The 27,947-nt window shown below is 38.1% G+C and overlaps 2 protein-coding genes across 2 annotated transcripts; both read left to right on the top strand.

Annotated features, from left to right (window-relative positions):
* The first annotated feature begins 17,816 nt into the window (after positions 1-17,816).
* LOC118890440 (ATP synthase subunit g, mitochondrial-like) lies at positions 17,817-18,143 on the top strand. The gene has a single exon (XM_036843302.1). It carries the CDS (start codon positions 17,817-17,819, stop codon positions 18,126-18,128), a length of 312 nt encoding a protein of 103 aa, XP_036699197.1. The 3' UTR covers positions 18,129-18,143.
* A 7,585-nt stretch (positions 18,144-25,728) lies between these two features.
* LOC118890358 (phosphate carrier protein, mitochondrial-like) lies at positions 25,729-27,001 on the top strand. Its single transcript, XM_036843130.1, is given in 2 exon segments — positions 25,729-26,684; positions 26,686-27,001. Coding segments are annotated over 2 exon segments (1,083 nt in total). The 5' UTR covers positions 25,729-25,743; the 3' UTR covers positions 26,828-27,001.
* The last annotated feature ends 946 nt before the right edge of the window (positions 27,002-27,947 follow it).

The raw sequence follows: 27,947 nt of genomic DNA, 5'->3' as shown, positions 1-27,947 counted from the left end.
TAATTTAAAATATTTTATTCATGAAAGTCAAAAAAGGAGAAAAAAAGGAACAATGAACATGAAACAAATACAAAATAAATAAAACAGTGTATATATAACCCAAATATCAGTAATTACATTAAATATGTGAATATACAATAATGCATTGTTATGGTCTGAATGTTTGTATCCCTCCAAATTTTATATTTTGAAACCCTAACGTCCAAGGTGATGGTATTGGAAGGTGGGGCCTGTAGGAGGTGCTTAGGTCACAAGGGTGGAGCTCTCATGAATGGAATTACTAGTGTCCTATAAAAGAGGTTCCAGAGAGATCCCTAGCCCCTTTCACAACATGAGGTCAAAGGGAGAAGATGCCAGCTATGAACCAGGAAGAGGGCCCACACCAAAAGGTGACCATGCTGACGCCTTGATCCTGGGATTCCAGCTTCCAGAGCAGTGAGAAATAAATTTCTGTTGTCTATAAGCTACTCTTATAGTAGTCTTATACAATATACCCTTATACAGTCTGTGGTGTTTTGTTACAACAGCCAAACAGACTAAGACATGCATTTACCCAGTCCAAACTTCCTTGAGAAAGGAATGTATAAATTTCTTTTTACATATTACTTTCTCAAGGAAGTTTCAGATGTTACAAATTTTTGCCGTTACAACAATGCAACAATAAAATTCTTATACATATGTGAGAGGTTTTTTTTAAAATAAATTTATTTATTTTTGGCTGCTTTGGTTTTTCATTTCTCTGTGGGGCTTTCTCTAGTTGCGGCGAGCGGGGGCTATTCTTTGTGAGGTGCGCGGGCTTCTCATTGCAGTGGCTTCTCTTGCTGTGGAGCATGGGCCCTAGGCGGGTGGGCTTCAGTAGTTGTGGCACGTGGGCTCACAGTTGTGGCTCGCAGGCTCTAGAGCACAGGCTCAGTAGTTGTGGCGCATGGGCTTAGTTGCTCCACGGCATGTGGGGTCTTCCCGGACCAGGGTTCGAACCCATGTCCCCTGCATTGGCAGGCGGATTCTTAACCACTGCTCCACCAGGGAATCGCTAAAGGCTGTACATCTTCCACTTAATCAGGTCTTACCAAATTGCTTCCATCATATGACAGGTCCTCTTTCACCACATTCTTGCCAATTCTTAGTACTACCAGCATTTTGTAAAATTTTTGTAAAAATTTGCCAGTCTGATGTGCATGAACAGTACCTTATTGTTTTAATTGCATTTACTTTATCATTGGTGAAGCTGAAATGTCTTTCATATATTAACTATGAGGGTTTCTTCTATGATTTGGCTTTTTGTATCATTTGCCCTTTTTTGTGAAGTTGTTTTTATTTTTCATATTGACTTGTCCCTTAATTTATTCCATATACTAGTTATAAGCTTGGGATACTAGGTATATAGTGATGTTCTTCATCCAGACAGGAAATAAACAAATTCAGGCACATTTTTCAGTAACAATGAGTTCAGTGTCAGATAATGTATTGCAGATATTTACTCAAAATGGCTAACTTAACTTTATAATGCCTTTTGCATACAAATTTTAATATGGTTAATATATTCATTTTCCTACCTGACGTGCTTTTAATGTAAGAAATTCTTTCTTAGCCTGTAGATTAAAGATATTCTCATGTTTTAAAGTTTTATTTTCTCTCTAGATCTTTAATTCTCTTTAGGAATTTAATTCTGCATGTGATATGAAATAAAAATCCAATTCTTTTCCCATACAGATAGCCAATTGTCTCAGTATCATTTATAAAAAGATCTATACTTTCCTTATTGATTTATGCTACCATCTCTGTTACACACAATATCACACATGTATTGATATATGTGGTCTAACTGCCTGTCCTGTGCCAATATCACACTGCTTCAATTGCTATTACTTCCCATTAAATCTTATTATCCAACAGAGTATACCTCCCCCAATTTATTCTTTGAATTATTTTGGCTCTTCTTGGCACTTTATAATTCCATATGAATTTTGGTTTCAACTTGTCAAATTTCAAGATTTAAAAAAACTTGGAATTTTTATGAGAATAAATTGACTTTATGGATTAACTTGGAGAGAAATGACATTGATATTGAGTCTTCTCATTCATAATCTTGTTCATATCTCCATTTATTTAATTCTATTTTATACCTTTAGTAAAGTTTCATAATTAAGGTCTTACACATCTTTTGCCAAATATGTTCTCAGTACCCTGAAGTTTTTGTTGCTCTTACAAATGACATCGCTTCTTATATTTTCTAATTTTTTTGTATATTGAACCTGTATCCAATAACATTGATGAAATCTCTTGTTTGTTCTAATAATTTATCTGCAAATCCTCTTTTATTTGTAAGAGCGTGCTTAACAAAGGACAAAGGAACTTCCAAATCAAGTACCTGAATCCATTATTTTCTAAGCCAAGGAACTGAATACAAAATTTTAAAATGGAGAGAGGAAGAAATATATTTTCTTTCCATATCTTTTTATAATTTTTTTTTAATAAATTTATTTATTTATTTATTTATTTATTTGGCTGTGTTGGGTCTTCGCTTCTGTGCGAGGGCTTTCTCTAGTTGCGGCGAGCGGGGGCCACTCTTCATCGCGGTGCGCGGGCCTCTCACTATCGCGGCCTCTCTTGTTGCGGCAAACGGGCTCCAGACGCGCAGGCTCAGTAGTTGTGGCTCACGGGCCCAGTTGCTCCGCGGCATGTGGGATCTTCCCAAAACAAGGCTCGAACCCGTGTCCCCTGCATCGGCAGGCGGATTCTCAACCACTGCACCACCAGGGAAGCCCCCATATCTTTTTAATAATACAGATTGCCTCATGATTTTACCCTTCTACGAGGTCTGGTATAAATAAGGAGACTAATTTTCAGCAGTGGCTTTGGAAGATGGGTCGCTCTTTAGTCACTCTTGTGCTATGATAGTGAAACAATGATCCTGAAGACAGAGGCAGGAGCCAGGTCATGAATGACTTGTGTGCCAAGCTGAGGAGTGTGTACTTTATCCTGAAAGCAATTACTTTAAATCGGATTTGCATTTTTGCATTTGAATTTTAGAAAAGAGCTCAAGCTCATGGACTGAGCGCGTATTCTAAAGGCACGGACACCAGTTGAGATATATTGCAGTAACTCCCTAGACTATAAGCTTCATGAGAGCAGGAACTGTTGGTTTTGCTCACCACTGAATCCTCAGAGCCTAGCACGTGCCTGACATGTGACAGATGCTCAATAAATACTAGTCGAATTAATTAATTAATCAATCAATCCTATGAGAAATAATTAGCACAGAACCAAAAACAGAGGTTGTGGAGATGGAGAGGAGAAGACAAAATCTATAAATACCTAAGAGAGGGGCAATTGTATGTTGGTAGTGAGAGACAGGGAAAAGTCTAGAATGGCTACCACATTACCGGCTTGGGTGACTAGATAGATAGAGGTACCCTAAAACTAGAGAGGTAATAAAGAAATACAGACAAGTTTTCAGGAATATATACTGAGTTCAATTTCAGACATATTGACTTTGAAGTACTTCCAGACAGATTAGTCCAAAAAGCAGGTGGATCTCTGTATCTACAGCTGCTCGAGGGGAACCCAGAACTCGGATGTTGCTAAGGTTGTACGTGTCAGTGAGTCATACTGGGCAAGTGTAAACTAGTTCAAGTCTCTTTCCCCTGTGACGTGCTGCATCCATCTTAAGCTACCCTAAGAGCTCAGTAAAGTACTTACAAGGATTCGGGCAGATCTGAAGTTGCCTCTTGAAGAAAATTTGGCCTCACCTTCAGGGACCTCTGTGACCCACCTCCATTTGCAAGTGAGGTGACCTTTCATTTAGGTAAAAACACAATTGAGCATTATCTTCATCTTTCATAAAATAATGTCACCCCTGCCATCTGCTCCTCTACAATCCAAAGCATATCACTGTGTCTTCGACGGTATATGCACACTTAACTTCTCATCACAGAAGTTCACCTGGAATAGTCAAAGGCCCTTAGGTTGATAGGCTGACAGCCTGAGATTTGTTCTCTGTCCACTCCTCAGCTTAGGAGTGTAGAATGCTTTTTTACAGGCTATTCTAGTATTAATGGAGAGCACCACATTAGCTTAGTTCCTTCACCAAGTACCACTTCAGTGTTATTCTCAGACTGCAGCAAAGCTCAACATAAGCAATACACATGAATAAAGGCCCAGTGCATTTGCTTTTCTGGAGATATTGTCCTCTGTATTGTATAATGTCCCTTATATGAATTTTTTCTTGATAACATTTTTCCTGTTTTTATTTCTATTAGCATTTTTATTATAAATATAATATGTGCTTATTGTTCAAAAAAATTTTTTTCAAGCAATATAAAGGCTCCCATAGCCTTCTTTTTCTGCCCACACAATTCCAGCTCAAGTAGTCAAGATTCTTTCCATTGCAAGTGACAGACCTGTAGTTTGAAGGAAGTTAAATGCAGGAGAGGAACTGAAGGCCACTAGGGTAGGGCAAGGAATCAAAGCAACCACTGCTGAAACCAGGGTGGTACCAAGGGCCCCAGGGAATGAACCTGGTGTGTGAACTTCTAGTCTCTGCTTCTGCATGGATGTTAGAGTTGTTCTCTTAGTTTTCTCGAGTGGTGGAGAACAGGGCTTCGGGTGACTGGGGGAACATAGCTTTGCATCACAGTCATCCAACAGGAAAAGGGATTTTTTTTTTCTCCCTTAGAAAAATCCCAGGGACATGCTCTGATTAGCTTGGTTTGGGTCAAGGGAGTACCGCGGTTGGTAGTACCCAGAAACTCATGACTGAAATAGAAGAGGAGCAGTTCCCTTAAGGAAGAGGGGCACTGTTATCAAAATAAGGGGAAAGTGTGCTAGGCAGCAAAAGTGTCTGACAACTTTATATTACCATCAATAGTTTCCTGTATCTTCCAGACATTTTCTCTATATTTACAAGCATATAAAATTATTCTTTTTATGTTTTATACAAATAGAACATACTATGAAAAGTTCCTTTTAGGAGTTTAACAAGGAAAAAAATGTTCTTTTACGAAGTATACTTAGCTGGTATACTTTCTTTTGATCAGATAATGAGAATTTTCTAATCCACTATTTTTCTCTTGGCTGTAAGGAAGCTCAGAGCTAAATTTAATGTTCAGTTACCGTAACTATACTAAATCTCATGGCTAGAGTATTTACTTCCTTCTTCTTTTCGTGCTTTTAGATATCTAATTCCCAGTTTGTTTAGCTTTATTGTATAAATGTCTTTTATTGTAAACCACCTAAAATTCTTCTTGAAAGATGACAGGATTTTTACAAGTTCTTCTAACACCTAGTATTTTTCAACTTTGTTATTTTCCATGATGAAAGTAATCAGTGCTTAATATACATAATTTAGAAAATAAGTGGGAAAGTAAGGAGAAAAAAAAATCATCTGTGTTCTCACCACCCATTATTAACACTTTAGCGCACTGCTTAGTTTTAAGACGAGGAGAAACAACCAAGTCATATAACCAGCTCAATCGAATAGACTCCTTGCTAATCAAAAAAAAAAAATTCCTGGAGCTTTTGAATTATGGGGAGATCCAAGGAGAAGAAAACACTGAACATGAAAAAAGATCTCCGAAATTTTGACAATGGTTATCCAGAATTTACTCTCATAAGATTAGTACTGATATAGAGTCTATTAATCCATCCTTCCCAAATGTAGTCTATCCATACCTAAATTAAGATAGAGTTGAAAAACAAAATGCCACCTTTTTGTTAAGCTTCTACAATTGTATCTATTCATAAAATCAGTGGGAAAATTATTGTAACTAAAACAAAAAGTCTTATTTTCTAGGTTTCATAGCCAAAATAGTGTTTTTTAAACACACAGTTAATAACTGTATTAGAAACCTTCATATCCCCAATTGTGTAAAGTTGCCAAGGCGACAGTATCAAAAAACCAGTCCTAGAAAAACTTTGAGCATCATGTGCATACCTGTTCCCCCTTAAACTTTGACTCTGAAAGAAAATTAAGTAATCATACCAAACGTTTTAAAACCTGTATCAGTCAGCTTGGGCTTCCATAACAAAATGCCATAGACTAAGTAGCTTACACTTATTTTGTCACAGTTCTAGAGATGGGAAGTCTGATATCAGGGTGCCAACATGGTCAGTTCCTGGTGAGGCCTCTCTTCCTGACTTTTAGAGGGCTGCTTTCTCACTGTGTGATCACACAGCCTTTCCTCAGTGCATGTACAGAGAGATAGAAAGCTCTGGTCTCTCTTTCTCTTCTTACAAGGACACTAATCCTATTGGATCAAGGTCCTACCATTATGACTTCATTTAACCTTAACCACTTCCATAAAGGCCTCGTCTCCAAATAGAGTCACATTCAGGGTTAGGGCTTCAAGATATGAATTTGCAGGTTGGGGGGACAGAATTTAGTCCATAGCTATCCCTTTGCTCTGATAGTCATACCTCTGGCAATAGTTTAATTTAGCTCTTAACATATTGAAAATAAGCACTTACAGAGGGGTGAGTTCTTTACCTCTTTTCAGAATAACAGTTCACCCACCAATAACTTCACACACAATAAAAAAAAGTTTCTTAAAAACTAAGTATGATATAAAGATAGATGTGAAAAGATATACATATATACATATGTATGTGGTGTGTGTGTGTGTGTGTGTGTGTGTGTGTGTGTGTGTGTGTAGAGAGAGAGATTCAAAGTTCACTCTTTTCTGCGTCATCTGAAACCTTTAGCCATCACCCTAAGATTTGGGTCCTAAAATACCCAGTATCATAAAACATAGCTAGGTTGGTAGGTAGATAGGCAGCTATGGTGAAGCCATTAGGAACTGGAACTCAATGACAAAAGTGGGTACACATGAAAATAACTGGATACAGAATAGACAATGCAAGCTGAAATTACAGCACTTTGTTTTGCCCTATATTTTATGTAAAGTGTGCTTATATTTAAATATAGAACCAGAAGACTATGTTGGGTCAAATTTAAAATAGTCCCATTTTCTGAATGTCTGAGTAACGTGTTTGTCTTTGAATTCTTTCATCCAAATTAAAAAAACTAAACAACAAATAAAACCCATAAATCAAATATTTTGGTCCTTCCCTGGTCTTCCTACCATGGGCTGACTCTATTCAGAAAGTGTGTATTTTTCCCCATGACATCTGAAGTACAATATAGAAATTCATCCCTCTAGTGAACTGGGCCTTTTCCCAAGAGTTTTATTTTGCATTTAACAAAATAACAGCAAATTTCAGGTATTAGAAGGATCGAAACAGCCTCTTCTATTCTGTTGTCCTTAGAGCACCATCTTTTATTCATAGCTTCTCTTGTGGTGCTGGGAGGCAGATTTTGTTGCTATAGCAACGCCCTGCACATCCTTGGGGATAGCTTACAGTTTTACTTTTTTTTTGAACAACAAAGAGCCATTGATACTACATGTTGCCAAAGGTTACAAAAGTTGAATTCTAAAATGAAAATATTTCTTCTATAGAAGTGGTACACCATATGCGTCCCACAAATTCAAAGAGATATGTAAGGATATGACCTTTGTGTGAACACTGATGAATCTAGTATAATACTGTTTGGCTTCAATGGATTATTCACAGCAGAAGTAGTTGAAGTGTATGCCTTGTTTTCTAAGACCACTGTCGGGGATAAGGGGTTTATTCCCAGTATCTGTAAAGATCCAGGAGGAGGAAAAAAAAATCAAAGGTACCATCGCTTACATTTTGTTTGTTATTTTGTAATCACCTTCCCTTCCCCACCCCCCATCAAAATGAACTGCTATATCAAAATCCAATTACACTTTGACAGTAAATAGATCCTCAAAGAGTGGTTGTGACTGAATCCTTGTTCCTCAGAATAGATAGTAAATATGTGAGAATCTCAAGAGCTCTGAAATCTGTATTGCTAGCTTCGTTTTAACTGGATTCTCTTCATCTGTGAAAAAATTATATTCCTTAGCTAGCTGTTTTGTAAAACCAGGAAAAATATTTCTTTTTCAAGTATTCTTTTCAGGATAAGTTATCTCATCCCCCTAGAAGTCTGAAGGGATGCACTGAGAACCACAAATGAGAAGTTAAAGGCTCCATGGAATCACTTCCTGGGAAAACAGCCATAAGAGTTTATAGAAGGTCTGGAGGTGGGAATCTGGATTTTTCTCATTAACAGGCGAGAGAGCTACAGACTGAAAATGTAGATAAAATACATATATAAATACACATATAAGGACTGACCCCAATCTCCCCCACTCACTACAGCCTGGGCAAATTCTCCTCCTAGCAAACCAAGCAAACCCCATAATCAAGGCCATTTATTCATTCGTTTATCAATATTTACTAGGTACATGTTACATTCCAAGCCACTCAAAAGCTTTTCAAATGCTTACTAAATGCCTGATTGTACTCTTGAAGAGTTAATCTCTAATTCAATAAAGTCTTCATTGGTACAGTTTTTATAGCTATAACATGGAGAAATCTATTAAAAATAACAGATTCACAAGGTAATCATAGCTAGCAATAACAAGCTCAAAGATAGTGTTTCTAAATACCATCTCCCACCAAAAGGAACCAGGTTTCCTTGGAGAAATGACTGATTCCAGAAACGGCTGGGATAGGGAAAACACAAGGTAGACTAGAACATCTTGTTCAAGAAAGGAAGGAAGTGCTTAAACAATGATAGAGTCATATCGAAAGAATACTGGAGCTGGTTTGAAGGAGCTCCCACTGCCACATCGTGGACAATTTGACCATCAACATGAATAGTGACAGAAATAGGTCATAATACATTCAATGAAAAATAAATCCATGAGTCTATAGTAAAACTCAGAAGAAGGAGAAAAGGTGGCAGGGGTGGAGAAGAAAGAAGAGGAAAGAAAGTGGGGGAAAGAAGAGGAAAGCTCAACTTTACAGAAGAACACCAGCTGTTATGGATTGAATTGTGTCCCACCTAAAGTCCATATGTTGAAGCCCTAAAGTCCATATGTTGAAGCCCTAATCCCAAAGTGACTGAATTTGGAGATGGGACCTAGAGGGAGGTAATTAAGGTTAAATGAGGTCATAAGGTTAGAGCTTTAATCCTATAAGACTAGTGTCCTTATAAGAAGAGGAAAAGACACCAAAGGGTTCTCTCCCTCTCCAAGCCACAGAGAAGAGGCCAGGGAGGACACCATGAGAAGGCAGCTGCCTACAAGCCTGGAAGAGAGGATTCACCAGAAACAAACCCTGACAACACTTTGGTCTTGGGCTTCTAGCCTCCAGAACTGTGCAAAAATACATTTCTGTTGTCTAAGCCACCCGGTCTGCGGTGTTTTGTTATGGCAGCCTGAGGCAACTAACACACCAACTAATGAATGTCAAGAAAATGATAGAATTCGAAAATCACTATTTTCAACCCACAATGTAAAAATCATCAACGGATGCTAAAACCAATGGGTAAAAAACTATTGGTTTTAAAATATCACCACACAGGTTAACTTTACAATGGGAAATTTAGGCATGACATCATCACCTTAACCAGGTGATCAAACTTAGCATCACCAATAGTGGGACAACCTGACATGCACCTCTTGATGGATCCAATAAGAAATATACATCCGCTATCCAGTATCCTTGCTAAGAATATTTAACCTGAATCTAATCATGAGAAAACAATCAAATAAAACCCAGAAAGGGAAACACTAGCAAGGCAATTACCTACATCTTCAAAATAAAGTCAGTATCATGAAAAGAAGAGACCACTTCTAGAGTAAAAGCCTCTAAATATTACCACCAAATAAAATTAATAAACCTTGATTAGATCTTGGGTCAACAAAACAGCTAAATAGACCTATTGGGTGTAATTGAGGAAATTTTAAAATGGGACTGTATATTAGATGACAAAATGGAATTAGTGTTAATTTTCTTAGGTGTGACTAGTATAGTTGTTATATAGGAGATTGTCCTTATTCTTTGACAATTCTTACTGAGGTATTCATGGGCGAACTGTCGTGATGTCTGCATTTCAAATGGTTCAGCGACAATGATACATATATACGTATGTAAATAGCAAAATAAAGAATGTATATTAGTAAAATGTTAACAGTTGATTAATGTAGATAAAGGGTATACAGCATTCAGTGTACTATTCTTTCAACTTTTCTGTGGTTTGGAATTTTTCAAAATATGCAGTTTACAAAATAAGAAATGTAAATGTATAAAATGTTAAACATTTTATGGCACGCAGCTCACCCTAACTGCTACTGACCACGTACCTACCAAGACCAAACAGCACAACTTAATGATTAGAGAGCATGGACACTGGTCCCCAACAGACCTATGTTCAAAGCCTACTTCTCAGAACTTCCACAAGTAACAGTATCACCAAGCTTTAGCTTTCTGCGGTAAAATAAGAATAATATCTAACTGATAAACAGTCAAGAAGATTAAATGAGGTAGATAAACTATCTGGCACACAGGAGGCAGCGACTATTATTACTTGGCAGGATGAGGATAGGAATTGGAAGTTCTTTAGTCACCATTACATGCTTCCCGCTCTCTGGTAAGCTCTCTCCACTGAAACTATGACATCACTTACTAACAACAAGTGACTGCATTACATTATTAGTAACCATTTTTGTGGCAAGAATGTTGTGAACCAAATTAAAAGGCAAGGACCATGTCTTAACTCTAATTTCTCTATCTCCCAAAGGACCTTGTACAATGTTATATGTGGTAATATTTCATCCGTATGCTGTGATAGACCAGTCCTTCTCAACCCTGGTCGCACATTGGAATCACCCAGGGAGCTTTTTAAAAAGTCTGATGCCTGGACTCCACCCCAAAATATTTTTATTTAGTTGGTCTGGGTAGGACCCTAGCCTGCAGATTTTTTTAAATTCCCAAGGTGATTGTAAAAGTGTCTGTTTTGTGTTTCTCCTTAGCGAAATGGCACCAGCCGTTGCTGCCAACTTTCTACCCCCTTTGGAGTAAGCTGGAGTGTCAGGTGTAGGTGGGTTTGTATTTTGACTTGTCAGCCTTCTATGAGCAGTGCTTGTCCTTCTATCTCTTGAGAGAGGGTAGAAGCCAATTTCAGACAATTCGTAAGACTTTCATATAGGCTGTATAGGGGAGGAAAACCATCTTTCCCCTCTACCCTTCTAAGTTCTTGACTGGACCCCTGTAACCAAAGACAGATTAACAAGAGAAAAGCATACAAGTTTATTTAATATGCTTTTCACGTGTTGTGGGAAACTTCATAAGGAAGACCCAAAGAAATGGTTAAACCTGAGCATTTTTACATTAGGTTTCATTTAGAGTAGAAATTCATGAGAAAATATGAGAGGACAAAGGGCATGAAGTAAGTGGAGTAAACAGGGAAACTTAGCAATGCCTGTTCATTCAGAATTTTCTCTGTGTCCCTTTGTCTTCAGAGATAAGGAGGCTCTTTTCCTCCGGGTATAGTGAGGGCATCTCTCACATGAGGGTTTTATATCTGCTTCAGGGGAAGGTCAGAAAGTCCTTCTTGCACATGCTGTTTATCAAATTCCTTCAGCTTAAAATATTCTACATGCCAAAATACCGTATTTGGGGGTAGTGTGTCCTGACCCCCATCTGTTGTTAACATGAAATGTGACATATTTGTGCTTCACTTTATCAAAATTTATAATTACACCTAATGCTGCTCTTTTTTCAGTTGATGAAAACTGTAAAGGTGACTTTTCCTAAACCAGAAGTTTGGGTGAGGTTTCACAGCAGAATAGTCATCCAAACAGCAGAAATGTAACCGTAACAATACATTATTTGATAATTTGGACTTTCACAATTCAGAAAATATTTTCATTTGTTTCCTAGAGAAACTGAATCAGAAAGCAGACCACTTGAATGATAAAAGAAATGGAGAGGTGTGGGACCAGAAATTAGAATCAGCAAGTATCAGAATACGAGAATAAGAGCATGTTAGCACATTCATCTAGCCAGCTGCCCATGTTGAAGAACAAAGTCAAATAAAACTGTACCCAGGCATTGGTTGGAATGCTGAGTACGCCCCTTCCCACAATCCTCCAGCCACGATGGCCCCTGTGGCTATGGGTCTTAGCTACAACCCTGGTAATCTGACTCATCCAAGTACCATTTCCCTGCCCTTGGCTGTGCTCTTACAGACCTTGAACTGCTGGGAAAACACCTTGTGTCATTAATGAAGTATAAAAGGAAAGGACACTCACAGTACATAATAAGATACAATTACTAATGATGCTCTTGTTTCTTCAAAGGAACCAGGTCTAGACCACTTCCAAAAACTATCCAGTGCCCCACTGAATAGCCAGGTAACCATGGGCAAGTCACTTACCCTCTCAAAGCTCAAGTTTCCTTGTCTGTCAAACAGGGATAATAAAGTGCTTACTTTATAGGATTGTTATGAGGATTCAATGCATTCAAGAATTCATGTCAAATGCTTAACACTGTTCTTCATACATAGTATCATTGGTTAAATGGAAATTATTATTATACTATTCATATTGTAATAAATCCAAACCCAGCAGTTTCTTGTGTGAAAAAATAAAGATATGGAAACCCAAATTAACCCCTATTCCCATTAATTTATATACGAGAAAGCTTTGATATTTCCACAGACAGTAATCAACTGATTTATGCTTTGACAGTATCTTCAAACAAAATTTAGATATTTAAAATCATCATCCTTTAAAATAGAACCCAAAGACTTAATTACTTGTAGAAAAGATAGCTTCAAATTTTACAAACAAATTCCCATTTCTTTTAACCCTAAGACATGCCCTCCAAAAATAATAATAACGGCGATGTGATAATGGGACCATTTCCATTCATTGCCAGGACATTTCTCACTAACAGAAAGGCATTTGAGACTTTAAATTTTTAAGTGAAAAGAATGATGCAAATGAGAGAAAAACGATGTTAGGAAAGACAACATGGAAGAACAATGCACTAAAGAGTGGGAAACTGGAGGAGAAAAAGCAATATGACAGGCTTGATTGGAGAAGGAGAGAAAATTTAGTGATTACCTAGTGTACGGGAAGAAAAAGCTTTTCCTCCATCCTTTCAGATTCTGAACATGGGGGCCTGTGAATTAAACAGAAAAAAAATACAGGTAACAGGAGAAAAGGTATACAAACTTTATTGATGTTAATATTTTACATGCATGGGGGCTTCACAGAAAAGTGAAAACTTAAAGAAGTATCCTCAGGGGAGGGGTCTTTATCTATCATTTTAACAAAGAATGATAAATTGTGGAGGAGTGACTAGACACAGAAAAGGGGGTTGGGGCTGCTAAGAGTGGTAAGTTGTGGGAAGGTGGCTGTTTAATAAGGTTTATTGTGAAGACCCATCTCAGTGCTGTTTCCCAGGTCTTCCTGGCATAGGAGAGGGGACACCTCTTCAAACGGAAATTTTTGTCACCCTTACAAAGGGAAATTTATGCCCTGTTTTTAGGCAGAAAGGGGGATGGTAGAGAACTTTTTCTGTGACTTTCTCAATTGCCTCAAAATAATCTTTATGCCAAAGATTATTTATGCATATTTATGCATAAATATGCATATTTGGGGGCGGCATATTCTGGACCCCTCTCTACAAAGCAACTGAGGACTCAAATTGAAGAGTTTCCAGAGGCAAGTTGTTCTGAATAACACAGATAGGTAACATTATTTTACCACACATTTTGAAGTAGCCTAAAGGAGAAACAGTAGAAGTAGACTAGACAGGATATACTTAAAAAAGAAGTTAAAGACTTCTTAAGAGGAAGGTGGAAAGAAAAGGAATTGATTTTAGAAATGCTAAAAAAAAAAAAAAGGCAAAACTAGACTGTTTCTAAAGTTTTTTGGGGGGGGAGTCAGGTTTTTATATTGTTCTTGTTATCTTTTTCTAGAGCTTTAAATAAAGTTTAGGAAACATGTAATGGAATATCATAACCAACATAGATATAGATAGACAGACAGATAGATAGATGGCATGTAAATGAATTTTACCTTTAGTAAACTCAACATGAGGTAAAACATCTCCTAAATTTAAGGATTCTAGTCCTTAACAAAGAAAGATTTATTACTGTCCTAAGGAACAATTCCCATAATGAGATAAAGTGCTGCTTTTAAGTCCAGGTACTACATGGGTCTTTGGCAAACTACTAAACCTCTGTAGGTCTCAATCATACTATGGATACAATAGACTAAATGGACCCCAAAGTCCCCTCCCTCATAAAATTCTGTTTCAGTATAAATGGATATGACTCTTCTCAAGATGTGACTCTTCCTTTTCCTTCAGTCACACTTTTTAATATTGAATACTTCCCCCATAAAAATAGTTGCGTTACTTATGATAGGATTAAACAAAACAAAACAAAAACACTTTCTTCTCAGTTCCTTTTATGGAACAAGATTACAGGTATTTTTGGGTTCCCCAAATCTCATAAAACCAAAATTCTGAATATTTTAAAATATATTGCTATCTCAAAAAGTTGTAAAATTTTTAATCAAGTTTTAATAAATAAAGTTGGTTTGGAATTAAGTGTTCATATAGTTATTAAAATGGCATTTTGAAAAATTACAGAACACTTTTCAAATTTCATGTGCATCTGAGTATTAGCTCTCTAGACATTTACATAGATCACATATCTAAGAGTAAGGGACCAATGTCTCTCCCACAGAAACTTATCACAGAGAGAAGCTACAGTGCAGGGTTAATCAGAATTAAGCATGCTATTATTATAATTAACAATGTTGATAGATCCAAAATGATTCTTTAACCTTTATCTTTTTGCAAAGTTTCGAAAACCTGTATTTTTTTATCCTATATCTTGGAGTAAAAAGGTCTTGAAATTATACTCATGTATTAAAATTATAATCCTAAACATGCACAAGTTCTGGTTCCCAAAGCACATTTTCTGGTCCCTTCAGAGCCTGAAAATAACTCAGAGCACCAGCGACGTGGGCAACGCTGCCCACGATCACCTTTCATTTTTAAGCATGTTTTTTTCCAGTTCAATTTCACGACCCTTTCTTTTCATTCTAGTTATTGGGGGCCTTTTCTAAGTACCGCCAAATAGGAACTTACCACAAAGACAAGTGGAAGGAAAAAACATTTTTAAAATAACTTCACACACCGCCTGTAATCTTGGTAAATGCCTTCCTCTCAGAGTGTGCGGGCATTTCTGAGATTTCTGTCAAATCAGTCGTGCGGGCCCCCCACAGGGATCCGTGTTCCCTTTTCAGCTCAGTAATCAAACAGCTGTGACTGGTCCATGTCTGCCTTTGTCCACTTCTGACCTACATGTTCCTGTGAGGGACATCTTTGTCTCACTTTTCTTTGGTCACCGAGTTCATGTACCTCAATAGGCTAAGTCTCACAGTCCATTAACGAGAATTCTCAGCTCAGCCCTAGGCCACCCAGAATCCCTGGTTGTATGTTCTCGCTGAATGGCTTCACTGGTGGCCCATTCAAATGTGCTAATGTCAGAAAAAAGGGTTGAATGGGGCACCAATGTACACCATTGCCGAGGCAAAGTGACTGGGCTTCCAATAAAGCCTCCCCCGGGGTGATGTTAAGCAGAGTTATCAATGGTGCTGAGGCTGAGCCAGGACTAATGCTCCAATCATGCCATCAACAGGTGGCGCAGATGCAGCCACTTCAATATGAAATCACAGCGCAAAGTTCACTGGCAATTCAATCCTCTCTCCAGCTTCCAACCTCCAGATAAAAGTGTAGTTAGGCCTCCTTCCCTTTCTGGTTCTGGGGCAAGCTCACAGAAGACATTCTGGGTGGGAGAGGAAATGGGTACTGTTTGTTGCCAATTGTTCTGAGGTTTACACCTTCGTTTGAGAAGCTTTCTTAAAGGCCTTTTATTTTCTCATAGATGTACAGAAGCAGATGAAGCATTGCTCAGGGATCACCCCCAAAGCACTAAAAGGGCATTTCAGCTCAGCAAAGGAATATTTTGATTATGCAAAAAGATGCTACATTATGGTCCCATGGTGCTAATTCTCAGAACATCTTGAATTGCAACTAAATTTTGAAGGTATGATGACCAAACCAATTCTGCAGCCCTTCCTCCCCTAATCAGGGCAAATTGATAAGAGGGGGAAAAAAGTTGGAGTAGCTCCCAATTTTTCCTTGTAACTAGATATGTCTGAGAAGAAACATAAAGGGAACCACCAAGTCAGGATTTTCATAATTTTTTAAAATTCGCTTGAAAACTCCCGGATTTCTGAATTATTCACAAATATACAGTATCCCCACCCATTAACCAGAAGAATTATCCAAAATTATAGTCCCACTATCACTCAAACTTGACACCAAGATGAACCAGTACCACTGTAACGGTGCCCAATAGAGTTAACAGAAACTGATAGCTATAGAAATTCTTGAGCTTGTCTTACAGAACAGCCGATATGGGAACAGCTTGTTAAAACCTCTTTGCTTATAAACTGCCTTCATGGATTAAGCTCGCTTTAGTTAGGTTGCTTTTCTTTCTTTTTTTTCTCTTTAATTGCATACCTTCTTATCTTCACACAGCTCAGTTGGTATACAGAAACTTGGAGTCAGCTCTTGTCCAGTGCAGGCCGGCTGAGACAGGTTGGAACCACCGACGCTAAAACTGGGCCTGTGCAGGCGTCCTCCGACTGGCCTGGTGACGTCAGAGAACCAGGAAACTCCACCCTCCAATCACGCTCAGCGCCTCCGTTTTGACTACGCAGAAACACGTAACCCGGATGCACCTGTGCAGAACGCCAATTACCTCACCTTTTACCACGCCTAAGACCACCCTGCTCATCCCATAAATATCCCAGCCCCCCCTCCACCTTCCAGCAGGCAGATCTCAGCCTTGTTTTCCAGTCTCCTCGCTTGGCTGCCTTGTCAATAAACTCCTTCTCAGCTGTAAACCTCAGCATCTCAGCTTTTAATCTGGTGCCCGTGGGCCAGGTGGACCTAATAATGGTAACACCACTGCCTCCCAGATTCCTAATCCTTAAATACTTATGACAGTCTGCTGAGCCAGGTCATGATCAAGTCAACCTCAATCCTCCAGGAAGGCCCAACATTCTGTATGGCCCCTCACTAGGAGTCAAACATATATAAAAACTACTTCAGTTCTTCAGCTCCCTCAAAACCATTTTTCCACTCCTAAAAAATGAATAGGATATCTCACCATCACATCTTTTCCCTAATTTTTTATAATGGACATGGATTATTTTTATACTTGGAAAAAGCTATTTTTTGAATAGTAAAGTTACTTAATCCTCAATCTTCTCTTCCTCAAAAGTGGAATTTTGTCCTGAATTCCCTAAGAAAACAAAATATTTGCATGACACATTAGTAAGAGAAGCAACTGGCTGAGTTTTAGGAATGAAATACAAATTAGTCCACTAAGAAAAAATTTCCTGCCTTCTCTCTTCAAAATTTCCCTCCTTCTTAATCACACTTAACCCAAAGTTATTTAAGGTGTAAACTTAAATATTTTTAAAAATCTATGGCTTCTTGTCAGAACGGATGTCCATAGAGCCCACACTCCTTCAATTGGGATAGCCTTTGAGAGTACCTATTTAGATCTTGGTCTAGGACCACAACCATGTGATGCCATAGCTTTCCCATTTTGGTTCCTCTGGTATATTACCTAATAGAGGATGTAATAGTCCCTTTACAAAATAACAAATGTAAGTGAAAATTGGGTTGGGTTCATACCTGGCCAGCTGGCTGGCATTATTTCTCTCATCTTTATTCCTTACGTAGATCAGCTTAAGTCAGAACCTTTACAGCATTTTTAAAAAGATGCCTCTGGATTTTACTTTCTTCACTGCCTCTAAAGAGGCTCCACAGAGTCGGGGCGACGGGCTTTCCGTCCTAGAACCATGGCCCAGTTTGTCCGTAACCTCACGGAGAAGGCCCCGGTGCTGGTCAGAACTGCTGTGACTTACTCGAAGCTTCGATTGGCCACATTTTGGCACTATGCCAAGGTTGAGCTGGTTCCTCCAACCCCTGCTGAGATCCCTACAGCTATTCAGAGCTTGAAAAAAATTATCAATAGTGCTCAAACTGGTAGCTTCAAACAGCTCACAGTTAAGGAAGCTCTACTGAATGGTTTGGTGGCCACTGAGGTGTGGATGTGGTTTTATGTTGGCGAGATCATAGGCAATCGTGGCATCATTGGCTATAATGTTTGAAGACCAATCATTGCTTTGTTATTTGGGTGTTCTTGGACCATGTGTGAGCATACTGCTATTTGAATAAAATAAGACAATGTGTCAAAATCAGTGTTTCTCTGTCAAGCACTACATGGAAGGTCACAATTTCTCTTGATATTAAGTTGGGTTGTCTTTTGCTTTAATACATTAATACAGCTCTAAATGCATGTCTTTGCTTAGCCTGCAATTGGAAAGGATAGATATGAATATACCAACCTGGTGCATGTATATATGAGGATAGCATTTTACTTTGAAAGCTTGAAATAAATGATATTTAAGCTTAATTTTAGAAAAGTTGGGGAAAGGCTTTGAGAAAACAAGAACTTGTTCCAGTAGGAGAAAAATAATACCATGTGCCAAACATGGTATATACTAGTTAAATCACCTAGTATAAAGAATACAATTTGGACTGTTTTTCTTTGCTAAAATCAGAGAAAGACCCCTTTGACAACAGCTGTGTCTGTAAATGTAGGGGTACTTTTTTGTCAACTTGAATATAGCTTCCCCAAAAGAGACCAGCCAGGTGATAGTCTGTGTGTCTTTGTAACATCTTTAACACTAGGACAGAGAATGAAAGCAATGACCTATGTTTTTAATCTAATTTTGATATGTTATTAATCTGTCTTTTTTTTTTTAAAGACCTATCTTTACAAAAATAAAATATCCTATAGATACTTAACAGGATTATAGTTTAGTATCGTCCATGGGTCAAAATAGTATATTATGTCCTGAAATAAATACAAGTGATTGGTATCAGTCTGTCATCTTGAGCCACTTTATTGAGGATTTGGGAGCGACTTAATCATTCATTGGCTTTTCCTGGGGTTCTTACCGTCTATGAATGTCTCGTTGGTATGTTTCTAAATCTGTTGTAACTCTCTTTGCAGCCACTGCACAACATGGAATACCAGCTGATGATAAGCAAAAGATGATTGCATATTGGAAAAGCATCATGGCTCACAATATAGTATTAATCCTTTAATAGTATTGAACCTTTATCCAGTCAATCCCAAATTTACCAACTGGTTTTGAACACTGCTGCTTTAGCCAATAAAGGGCACAGCTTTTCTTTGTGATAGGCAAGAACTCTCCAAGGAGAGACTGCTACTCTCTGAACTGTGAAGTAATGCCTAACTTACTGCAGGTGGTCAAAACTGAAACTACCTCTTTTCAAAAAGCATTCAGTAACTTAAAATATGCATAGCGACAGACAGAAAAGACACTACTACAATAATGGTGATTTTCATGAATTTTTCTATTGCATACGTGAGTGAGCAGTGCAGTTAATTTTTTTAAAATTTAAAGGTATGAGATCAGCTAGCACTAGTAAGAACCTACAGAGGCCAAGTTGATTCATGATATGTAATGTGATTTTATTTTAACTACATGGTCACACCAGAAAGTTCTCAAAATAAATGTTTACTACTCAAAAAAAAAAAGAGGCTCCACAGAATGCCTGGGAAGAATGGGCCAATCCCCAGCTGTCCCTTTGCTTACAATTCCTTCCCTCCTCCCCGTTGTCCCCTCCTCTGCTTCCCCTCCCCCAACTGCCCAAACTTTGCTTTTGAAGGCATCCTTGACTTCAGAGAAGTTAGACCATGTCTCGGATGTCTTTTCTTTCTCTAAGGCAGGCTAATAGAGATAATGGGCCCTGTGGGAGAGAGGAAGCCAAAGAGAGGGATTCCTTTGGACACTTAAGGGAATTATTGACAAGGCTTACCAGACTCGGGTTAACAAATGGAAAGCAGCTAAGGTCGTTCCACTAGACCCTTTACGCTCTCAAGGAAAGGCTGCGGGGTGGGGGAGGGGGGGTGGGGAGAGGGGCAGGTTGTTGTTTTGGGGGAGAACAATTTTTTAAATTATCCTTAGGCCACTTATTGAAGACTCTAAATAAATGTTTCACATAATTGAGACTATTAATTAAGGCTACACCCAGGAACAACGGTTAGTGTTTTGCTCACTGGACAGAAATGGAACAGTGAATGAATTCTGGTTAAGTGAGGAAAAGTCAATATCACTCATTTCATAAGTTAGAAAACCAAGTATTTAAATGTTGCTGCAGGACAAGTCAGAAAAAATTTAGCATAAATCCTTTCTTTTTTTCCACGAGTCTACATTTTTCACTGGAGATAGACAAAGGACGTAGTTACTCTCCCAATCTCCCTAACTTCAGTAAAGAACTCTTTACAACATTCTTTTGATGTTAAAGCCTGGCCTTTTCTTGCATGTACTAGATATCATATGCAGGGACTTTAACATGGGAATGTATCTACCAAACCACCTCCTCAGAGCAAAATCTGCTTCCATTATTAACCTTTAGGCTGGAGCTCAGTGACGATTGTTCTTATTGGACCTTAACTCTAAAAATTCACTCAAACCTGCCACCTCCTTTCCAAAGAATGACTGAATTGAGGTTGCAATACAGAAACATTCCAAATAGGAATTAGACTTCACATTGGCTCTAATTCTTCCTCTATGGCTACATGGTAGCCAGATGTTGTTGATACTGGTGAAGGCTGCATGCATTACCATCCTTCACATAAACAGCCCAATTCAGAAGTCAGAGGGATTAGATATTCATCCCAAAGTACAAAAATAGCCTAGATCAGATTTAAGGTGTTAATACAGTTACATAATGAACATTCTTCTGAGTGTTTTGTTATTGTTATTGTTGTTGTTACAAACAAGTGGTCTTTATATGGGAAAAAACTGTATTTCTTTTTTTACCTTTTTTTCCTTGTGACCCTAGAGCAGAATTAGCTTGGCCTTGTGTTGACTCTACTCCTAAGAGGCAAATCCCTTCATTGAAAGAAAATCTTCCTCCAAGAATCCCACGCTCAGCTGCTAAATTAAGAGAACTAGCCTAGAAAGATGCAAAGTAGGTATTTTAGTTCAATACAGCAAATTCCAAATATGCAAGTGGGTGGGTCTACATCACAGACCAGCAACATTCCATAGAAGATCTATTCCTCTATAAGATAACCTTTTTCCTTCCCGTTGACGAAGTTTCCAAACAAACATCCAGCTTTGTCTTCTACTCCTACTAATGCCATTTATGTTGTAAAATCACTTTTTTGCAAGATACAAAGAGTGTGATTTCTAAAAGCAAGTGTCAGATAAAGCTATTTATTGTATGTAGATTTTGTCTCTCTAAATAAAGAAGAGTCAATTATGCCAACATCCCTAGCAAAACTACCACCTAGTGACATGCTGTATATTTGCCTACACTTCCAGAGCTGGCCATAAGCTGCAGATGCCATCTTTCTGGACTGCCTTTGAAGTTCTAATGTTTCTGTACTTCAAAGAGGTACCAAGACAATATTAGGAATGACGAGAGTGGGTCCTATTCCCCAATTCAGAAAATGTTAGACATATTTTATGAGCCTAAATGACTTTCTGTTTCATTGCCAAAATCTTCCTTCACCAAAGGATTAAAACTAGCTAGAACACAGTAGACTGTACTAATTATGTAGTCTATTAAAGACTTTGTACATAAAATAATTAGCAAGGAAGTCTCTATCCCAACTGGTTAGTGAACACCTTTATTATTGATGTGGCAAAATAAATGGGAGGGTCTTTAACAAAATTATTTCAAATCTACTGTCACCTCCCTTTCTTGTAGCATTCTTAAAAGACTTTACCATCATCTAATGAGCCTTCTGTTCCTTTTAATTCCATTGGCAAGAGTTGCAAGCTCCTGGGTTAATTCTGTGTAATAAATCAACATTTCTAAATAAGATTTATATACTTATAAAATCAATATTTGTGACTTCACTGCTCAGTACAATTTTCTATATAAAAAGGCCAAATAAAGTTTTTAATCTTTTAACGGCTTAAAAATTAAGCGGAGACTGGCATCCAAACCTAAAAGAAAGCCAGCAACAGGTCTCATGAAAATCGTGCAGAAAGCCCATCAGACATTAAGTAAATACTTTGCTTCTGTTTTCCAGTCCCTTTTTGTTTGGTTACCACGGCAACCTGTTTTGTGGGGGTCACTTGGAATGTATAAGAATTTGCTGCAATTAGATGCATGCATCCTATTGGCCAGTATGAGTAGTAGTAAAACTAAAAAGAAATAAAAGAGAGGGAAAGGCCCTGATGAATGTGGACAAAGCCAACGTGCACTTTGGGAACCAAAGAAAAAATTTGTAAGCCTAATTATCTTTCAGAGCTATTTTCAAAATTGCTCTTAATAAAAATGTCCATATCCTCTAGCCTGTGATTTCTCACCTTGTTGACCTTCCAAACTACTCTTTAGCTGAAACACATGTATTGCACTTGATTTTACTTTTGTTATTCTCTAATTGTTTTATGCATATGTCTTATGCCTTTATGAATTTACAAAAGTCCTTCATGGTAGGGACCACATCTTAAACTTTTAAGGCAGTGTAGTAAAATGGAGAAACCATGGAAGTGGAATTAGATGTGATGGGTTGTGGTCTAGGTTCTGAAACCAATACATTGTACAACTTTTAGCCATGTCCCTTTAACTTCACTGAGACTTGTTTTCTTTTATTTTTTTTAAAATTTATTTTATTGAAGTATAGCTGATTTCCAGTGTTGTGTTACTTTCTATTGCACAGCACAGTGATTCAGTTATACATATATATGCATTCTTTTTCACATTCTTTTCCATTATGGTTTATCACAGGATATTGAATATAGTTCCCTGTGCTATACAGTAGGACCTTGTTGCTTATCCATCCTATATATAATAGTTTACATCTGCTAATCCCTCAGTCTCTATATTATAAGATTCATGCCATTTAAGGGTGTTATAGATTATTTTCTACTGTCTACAGTGTTATGCCTATAATATACTATTTATTTCCTGAATTAAGTTTAACTGACTCAATATTTTATTTTAAAATTCTGTCCCAGGCAGCCCTAAATATATAGATAAGATAACTGCCTCTTCTCCAGTACTGAAGAGGCACTATCTCTTTGTTATGGACTCTTAGACTGTAAATTTTAAATCCATGTTTGGATGGAGTGAAGGTGCCCTACTTCTAAGATGAAAAGAGGAAGGAGATTAGATGTCTCGTTATATTCACAAAGAAAAATAACAGCATCAGTACATGCTCAGAACCTTGCTTAGCCTGACTCAAGAGAGGCAAAGCTGCATTACTGTTGTATCATCTAGATCCAGACATTCTGAATAACAGAGAAATTGTTTACTTAAAATAGCCTCGCTGTGCGTTTTTTTTTTTTGAAGCAGTATCTACTAAAGTTTAGACCTACCACTAGACATATCAAATGATTTAAAATCTCAGCTTGATTGTTTACAATCCAAAGATTATCTAAATTCTCCTCCACTCACTATGATCACTCCAGATGCTTTAAGCCCTTGTTCAGCCTGCTCAAGGAGGCTATCCATTCAGGTTTTATTTCAACACCTCCAATAACAAGAAACTCACCGTGTCCCAAAGCCATTCATCCCATGTTCAAGCAGCTCAAATTGTTAGACAATTCTTCCTTATGTTAAAACCAAATCCCTCTTCCCTGTTATTCTATACATTGGTCCCAGGCTAGAATTGTTCTCATGACATTGTTTGAAATTCTTTTCCTCTGAGTACATATCAGTTTTCCAAGGCCTTCTTCCAGAGGCACCCAGAGCTACACACAATCCTCTAGGATGACTGACGAACACAGTGTATATAATAGGACCATCACCTTCAGAGGTTAATTCAACAAGCATGATTATGTGCCTGTTTGGGGCTATGTGCTCGAGATACAAACATAAATTAGATATCTCTGATTTCAGGGAGACAATTGTCTATAGGAAAAGCCAAGAATGTTAGCAAATATGTTCACCAGAAGGGATGAGGGCTAAGGTTGAGAATACAGTAGTGTTCCAAAAAAGTATGTTTTCAGTGCTCCCTGGAGAGTGGGAAAGGGCCAAGAAAAGTTTCATAGAAGAGATGTTACCAGGGAATCCGAAGAGAAAGAGCATTCTGGGAAGAAGCAATAGTATAAGCAAAAGCTCTGACATAAGACTCAACATGATAAAGTCAGGGAACTCCAAAAAGTTCATTATAATTGAAATGCTGAGTATGAAGCATGACAAGGCAAGAGCTCAGGTTGGAGTAGTAGGCGAGGGTCAAATGGTAGAGGACTGTGTATGCCATGCTAAGGCATCTGAACATTGTCCTCTGGTCTAGTGATCTCCAAACTGGGGTGCAGATACCAAAAAGGATGCACCAGATGATCCTCTGGGATAAAATATGAGAACTTCCATTTTATTTGATTTTTACTTCAAGAACTAGTCAAATATTAAGCTTTACTAATATTTCATTCGTATTGACACCGGCACCCTCAATAGGTTTAAACGTCAAACTGTCACCTGTCACATACAGTGACGTGTAAGCAAAGCATCTTGAAGGAAAGATGGGAATCCCACAATGTGGACACCTGGACAGTTGGCCATGACCATCTTTTTATTAAAAATGCTGCATATATTAGCTACTTTAAAGTAAATAACCCTCATAAAATAGAAAGGTGACTTTTAAAAGATCTCATCAAAGAAACCCCAAACTAAAAACTCTAATAGGATAAGCAAAATAAGAGCTAAGAAAGAGGGAGAAATGATCCTTCTACTCCTTGTATAATCTCTTTGTCAGGTAAAAATACTAATAATACATTCAGATCTGTTAAGTCATTGACTATATATATATATATGAAAAAACTGTTTAAGATATGGATTTACATGTAGAATATGAAGACTTTACAAAATTTTACTAAACTCGATAAAGTTTATAAGCCTCTTTTGCAGAGTTTTTACTCAATAGTAATAACTTTGGTTAAAAATACTTCTTTTCTTTCTGCCTTAGGAAACATGGTCGAAAGCATTCTGAAGGCCTATGGAGACGGCAGCAGATGATGCAGTGACCCCGCCCACACACCTTAGGCACACTTTGTCCCTACTCCTGTGGACTACATTTTACAGTAACACCTGTATCCCTGTACCTGAGGGCTCTCTCTAGATCTGCAAATAGGTAGGCCAGAAGTACTGGATGATTAATGTCTAGCCGATGACAGACAAGAGTCAGAGAGTATTTACTGTGCTTCAAGTGGAACAACTCAGAAAAATTCTGTACTGGCTCCTGAGCTCTCCATGGGAGTGAACCCCAGTTTCCCACAGCAGGAACTTGCTTGATAACACCTCCTTTATTGGATCATTCCCTCCTTTCTTTTCTCACTTCTGTCATTCCTTATTCATGCTTCCTGGGATCTCCTCCTCCCAAATAAGTTGCTAACACTCAAATTCTTGCCTCAAGATCAACTTCTTTGGGAACCCAACCTAAGACAGTGACTAATTAAAATGCATTAGATAGATAGATAGACAAACAGAGCTAAATATTTTAAGAAATAAGTACTAGAAAATTTGCTAAACAGTTGGATAAACTATAGATATTTCTAATATGTTTCTGCTCTTAATATTTATTAGAAGAACTTTTTTGCAAGCCAATAAAGTGAAATGTAATGGAGAGCATATATTCTCATTAGTATTGACATCCTTTAAAAACACTATGTTGCTCTGTGAGCCCCAGCCTTTCCGAGGGAGCGGTGGTGTGTTCGCCATCTTAGGGAGAAGATGTTCTCGTCCGTGGCGCACTTGGCGCGGGCGAACCCCTTCAACACGCCCCACCTGCAGCTGGTGCAAGAGGGTCTCGCGGGTCCCCGCAGCAACCCCGCCGGGACCCCGGGCCCACCCCGCCGCTCCCGCAAGCTGGCAGCCGCCCCTGTGGAAGAGTACAGTTGTAAATATGGCTCCGCGAAGTTTTACGCACTGTGTGGCTTTGGTGGGGTCTTAAGTTGTGGTCTGACACACACGGCTGTTGTTCCTCTGGATTTAGTGAAATGCCATATGCAGGTGGACCCACAAAAGTACAAGGGCATATTTAATGGATTCTCAATTACACTCAAAGAAGATGGTGTTCGTGGTTTGGCCAAAGGATGGGCTCTGACTTTCATTGGCTACTCTATGCAAGGGCTCTGCAAATTTGGGTTTTATGAAGTCTTCAAAGTTTTGTATAGCAACATGCTTGGAGAGGAGAATGCCTATCTCTGGCGCACATCACTATATTTGGCTGCCTCTGCCAGTGCTGAATTCTTTGCTGACATTGCTCTGGCTCCTATGGAAGCTGCTAAGGTTCGAATTCAAACCCAACCAGGATATGCTAACACTTTGAGGGATGCAGCTCCCAAAATGTATAAGGAAGAAGGCTTAAAGGCATTCTACAAAGGGGTTGCTCCTCTCTGGATGAGACAGATACCATACACCATGATGAAGTTCGCCTGCTTTGAACGTACTGTTGAAGCATTGTACAAGTTTGTGGTTCCCAAGCCCCGAAGTGAATGTTCAAAGCCAGAGCAGCTGGTTGACACATTCGTGGCAGGTTACATAGCTGGAGTCTTCTGTGCCATTGTTTCTCACCCTGCTGATTCTGTGGTGTCTGTGTTGAATAAAGAGAAGGGTAGCAGTGCGTCTCTGGTCCTCCAGAGACTTGGATTTAGAGGTGTATGGAAGGGACTCTGCCCGTTTCATCATGATCGGCACTCTGACCGCACTGCAGTGGTTCATCTATGACTCCGTGAAGGTCTACTTCAGGCTCCCTCTCCCTCCTCCACCTGAGATGCCAGAATCTCTGAAGAAGAAGTTTGGGTACACTCAGTAGATGAAAGCAAATGTGAACTGAATCTGCTTGTTGATCAGTGTTGAGGAAAATGCAGAAGGAACTTTTATATATTTGACAGTGTAGGAAATTGTCTATTCCTAATATAATTACTGTAGTACTCTTGCCAGAAGCAAGAGTTTCAAACTTACTGTTGAAATAAACCCAACTGTTCATTAAAAACAAAAACAAAAACAAACAAAAAAAAAACACTATGTTAAGGAAATACTGAGTATAAATACAAACTTGACTAAAAGAAAAAAAAAAGATATCCTAAGATAAAGGGAAAAGGTTAGCACCATAGTAAAATTCATTACCTGCATCATTAAAGGCAAATTTGGGTGCAAAAATGGTGACTCCAGATGAAAATTTTACTGATGGCATTAATTTTACAAAAACAAAGCCTTTAAAATGTAGTCCATATCTTTATAATGTTTTTAAATCACCTTTTAATGAGGTGAAAAAATATGCAAATCTGCGGTATTGCAGAAATTTGTTATCTCACAGAAAGAACTTAAAAAGAACTTTCATATATAAAATGAGTTGCACATTTTTCTTTTACAAATAGACAAAGGTCCAAAATTTTCTTACCTTTTCTATGATGAGAATAGATTGTCATTAGCATACTACCTAGAAGATTTTTTTAAGTAAATAAACACCAATCAAAATCCCAGCAAGTGATTTCATGGATATTGACAAACTAATTCTAAAGTTTTTATGGAGAGGCAAAAGACACAGAATAGCCAACACAATATTGAAGGAGAAGAACAGAGTTGAAGGACTGATGATACTCGCCTTCAAGACTTGCTATAAAACTACAGTAATCAAGACAGTGTGGTACAGGCAAAAGAATAAACAAATAGATCAGTGAACAATAGAGAACCCAGAAATAGACTCACATAAATATAGGCAACCGATCTTCGACAAAGGAGCAAAGGCAACACAATGGAGTAAAGACAATCTTTTAAACCAATTGTGCTGTAACAACTGGATATCTGAATGCAAAAAGAGTAACCTAGACACAGATCTATACCTTTCACAAAAATTAACTCAAAATAGATCATAGACCTAAATGTAAAACACAAAACTATAAAATTCCTAGAAGATAACAGGAGAAAACCTA

This window comes from Balaenoptera musculus, chromosome 2 (genome assembly GCF_009873245.2).
Source record: "Balaenoptera musculus isolate JJ_BM4_2016_0621 chromosome 2, mBalMus1.pri.v3, whole genome shotgun sequence".
NCBI lineage: Eukaryota > Metazoa > Chordata > Mammalia > Artiodactyla > Balaenopteridae > Balaenoptera > Balaenoptera musculus.
This window is presented reverse-complemented; position numbering and strand designations above follow the sequence as displayed.

Bases quoted from the DNA above. Each gene is read 5' to 3' on its own strand.
- LOC118890440 (XM_036843302.1), top strand. From the start codon at position 17,817: ATGGCCCAGTTTGTCCGTAACCTCACGGAGAAGGCCCCGGTGCTGGTC.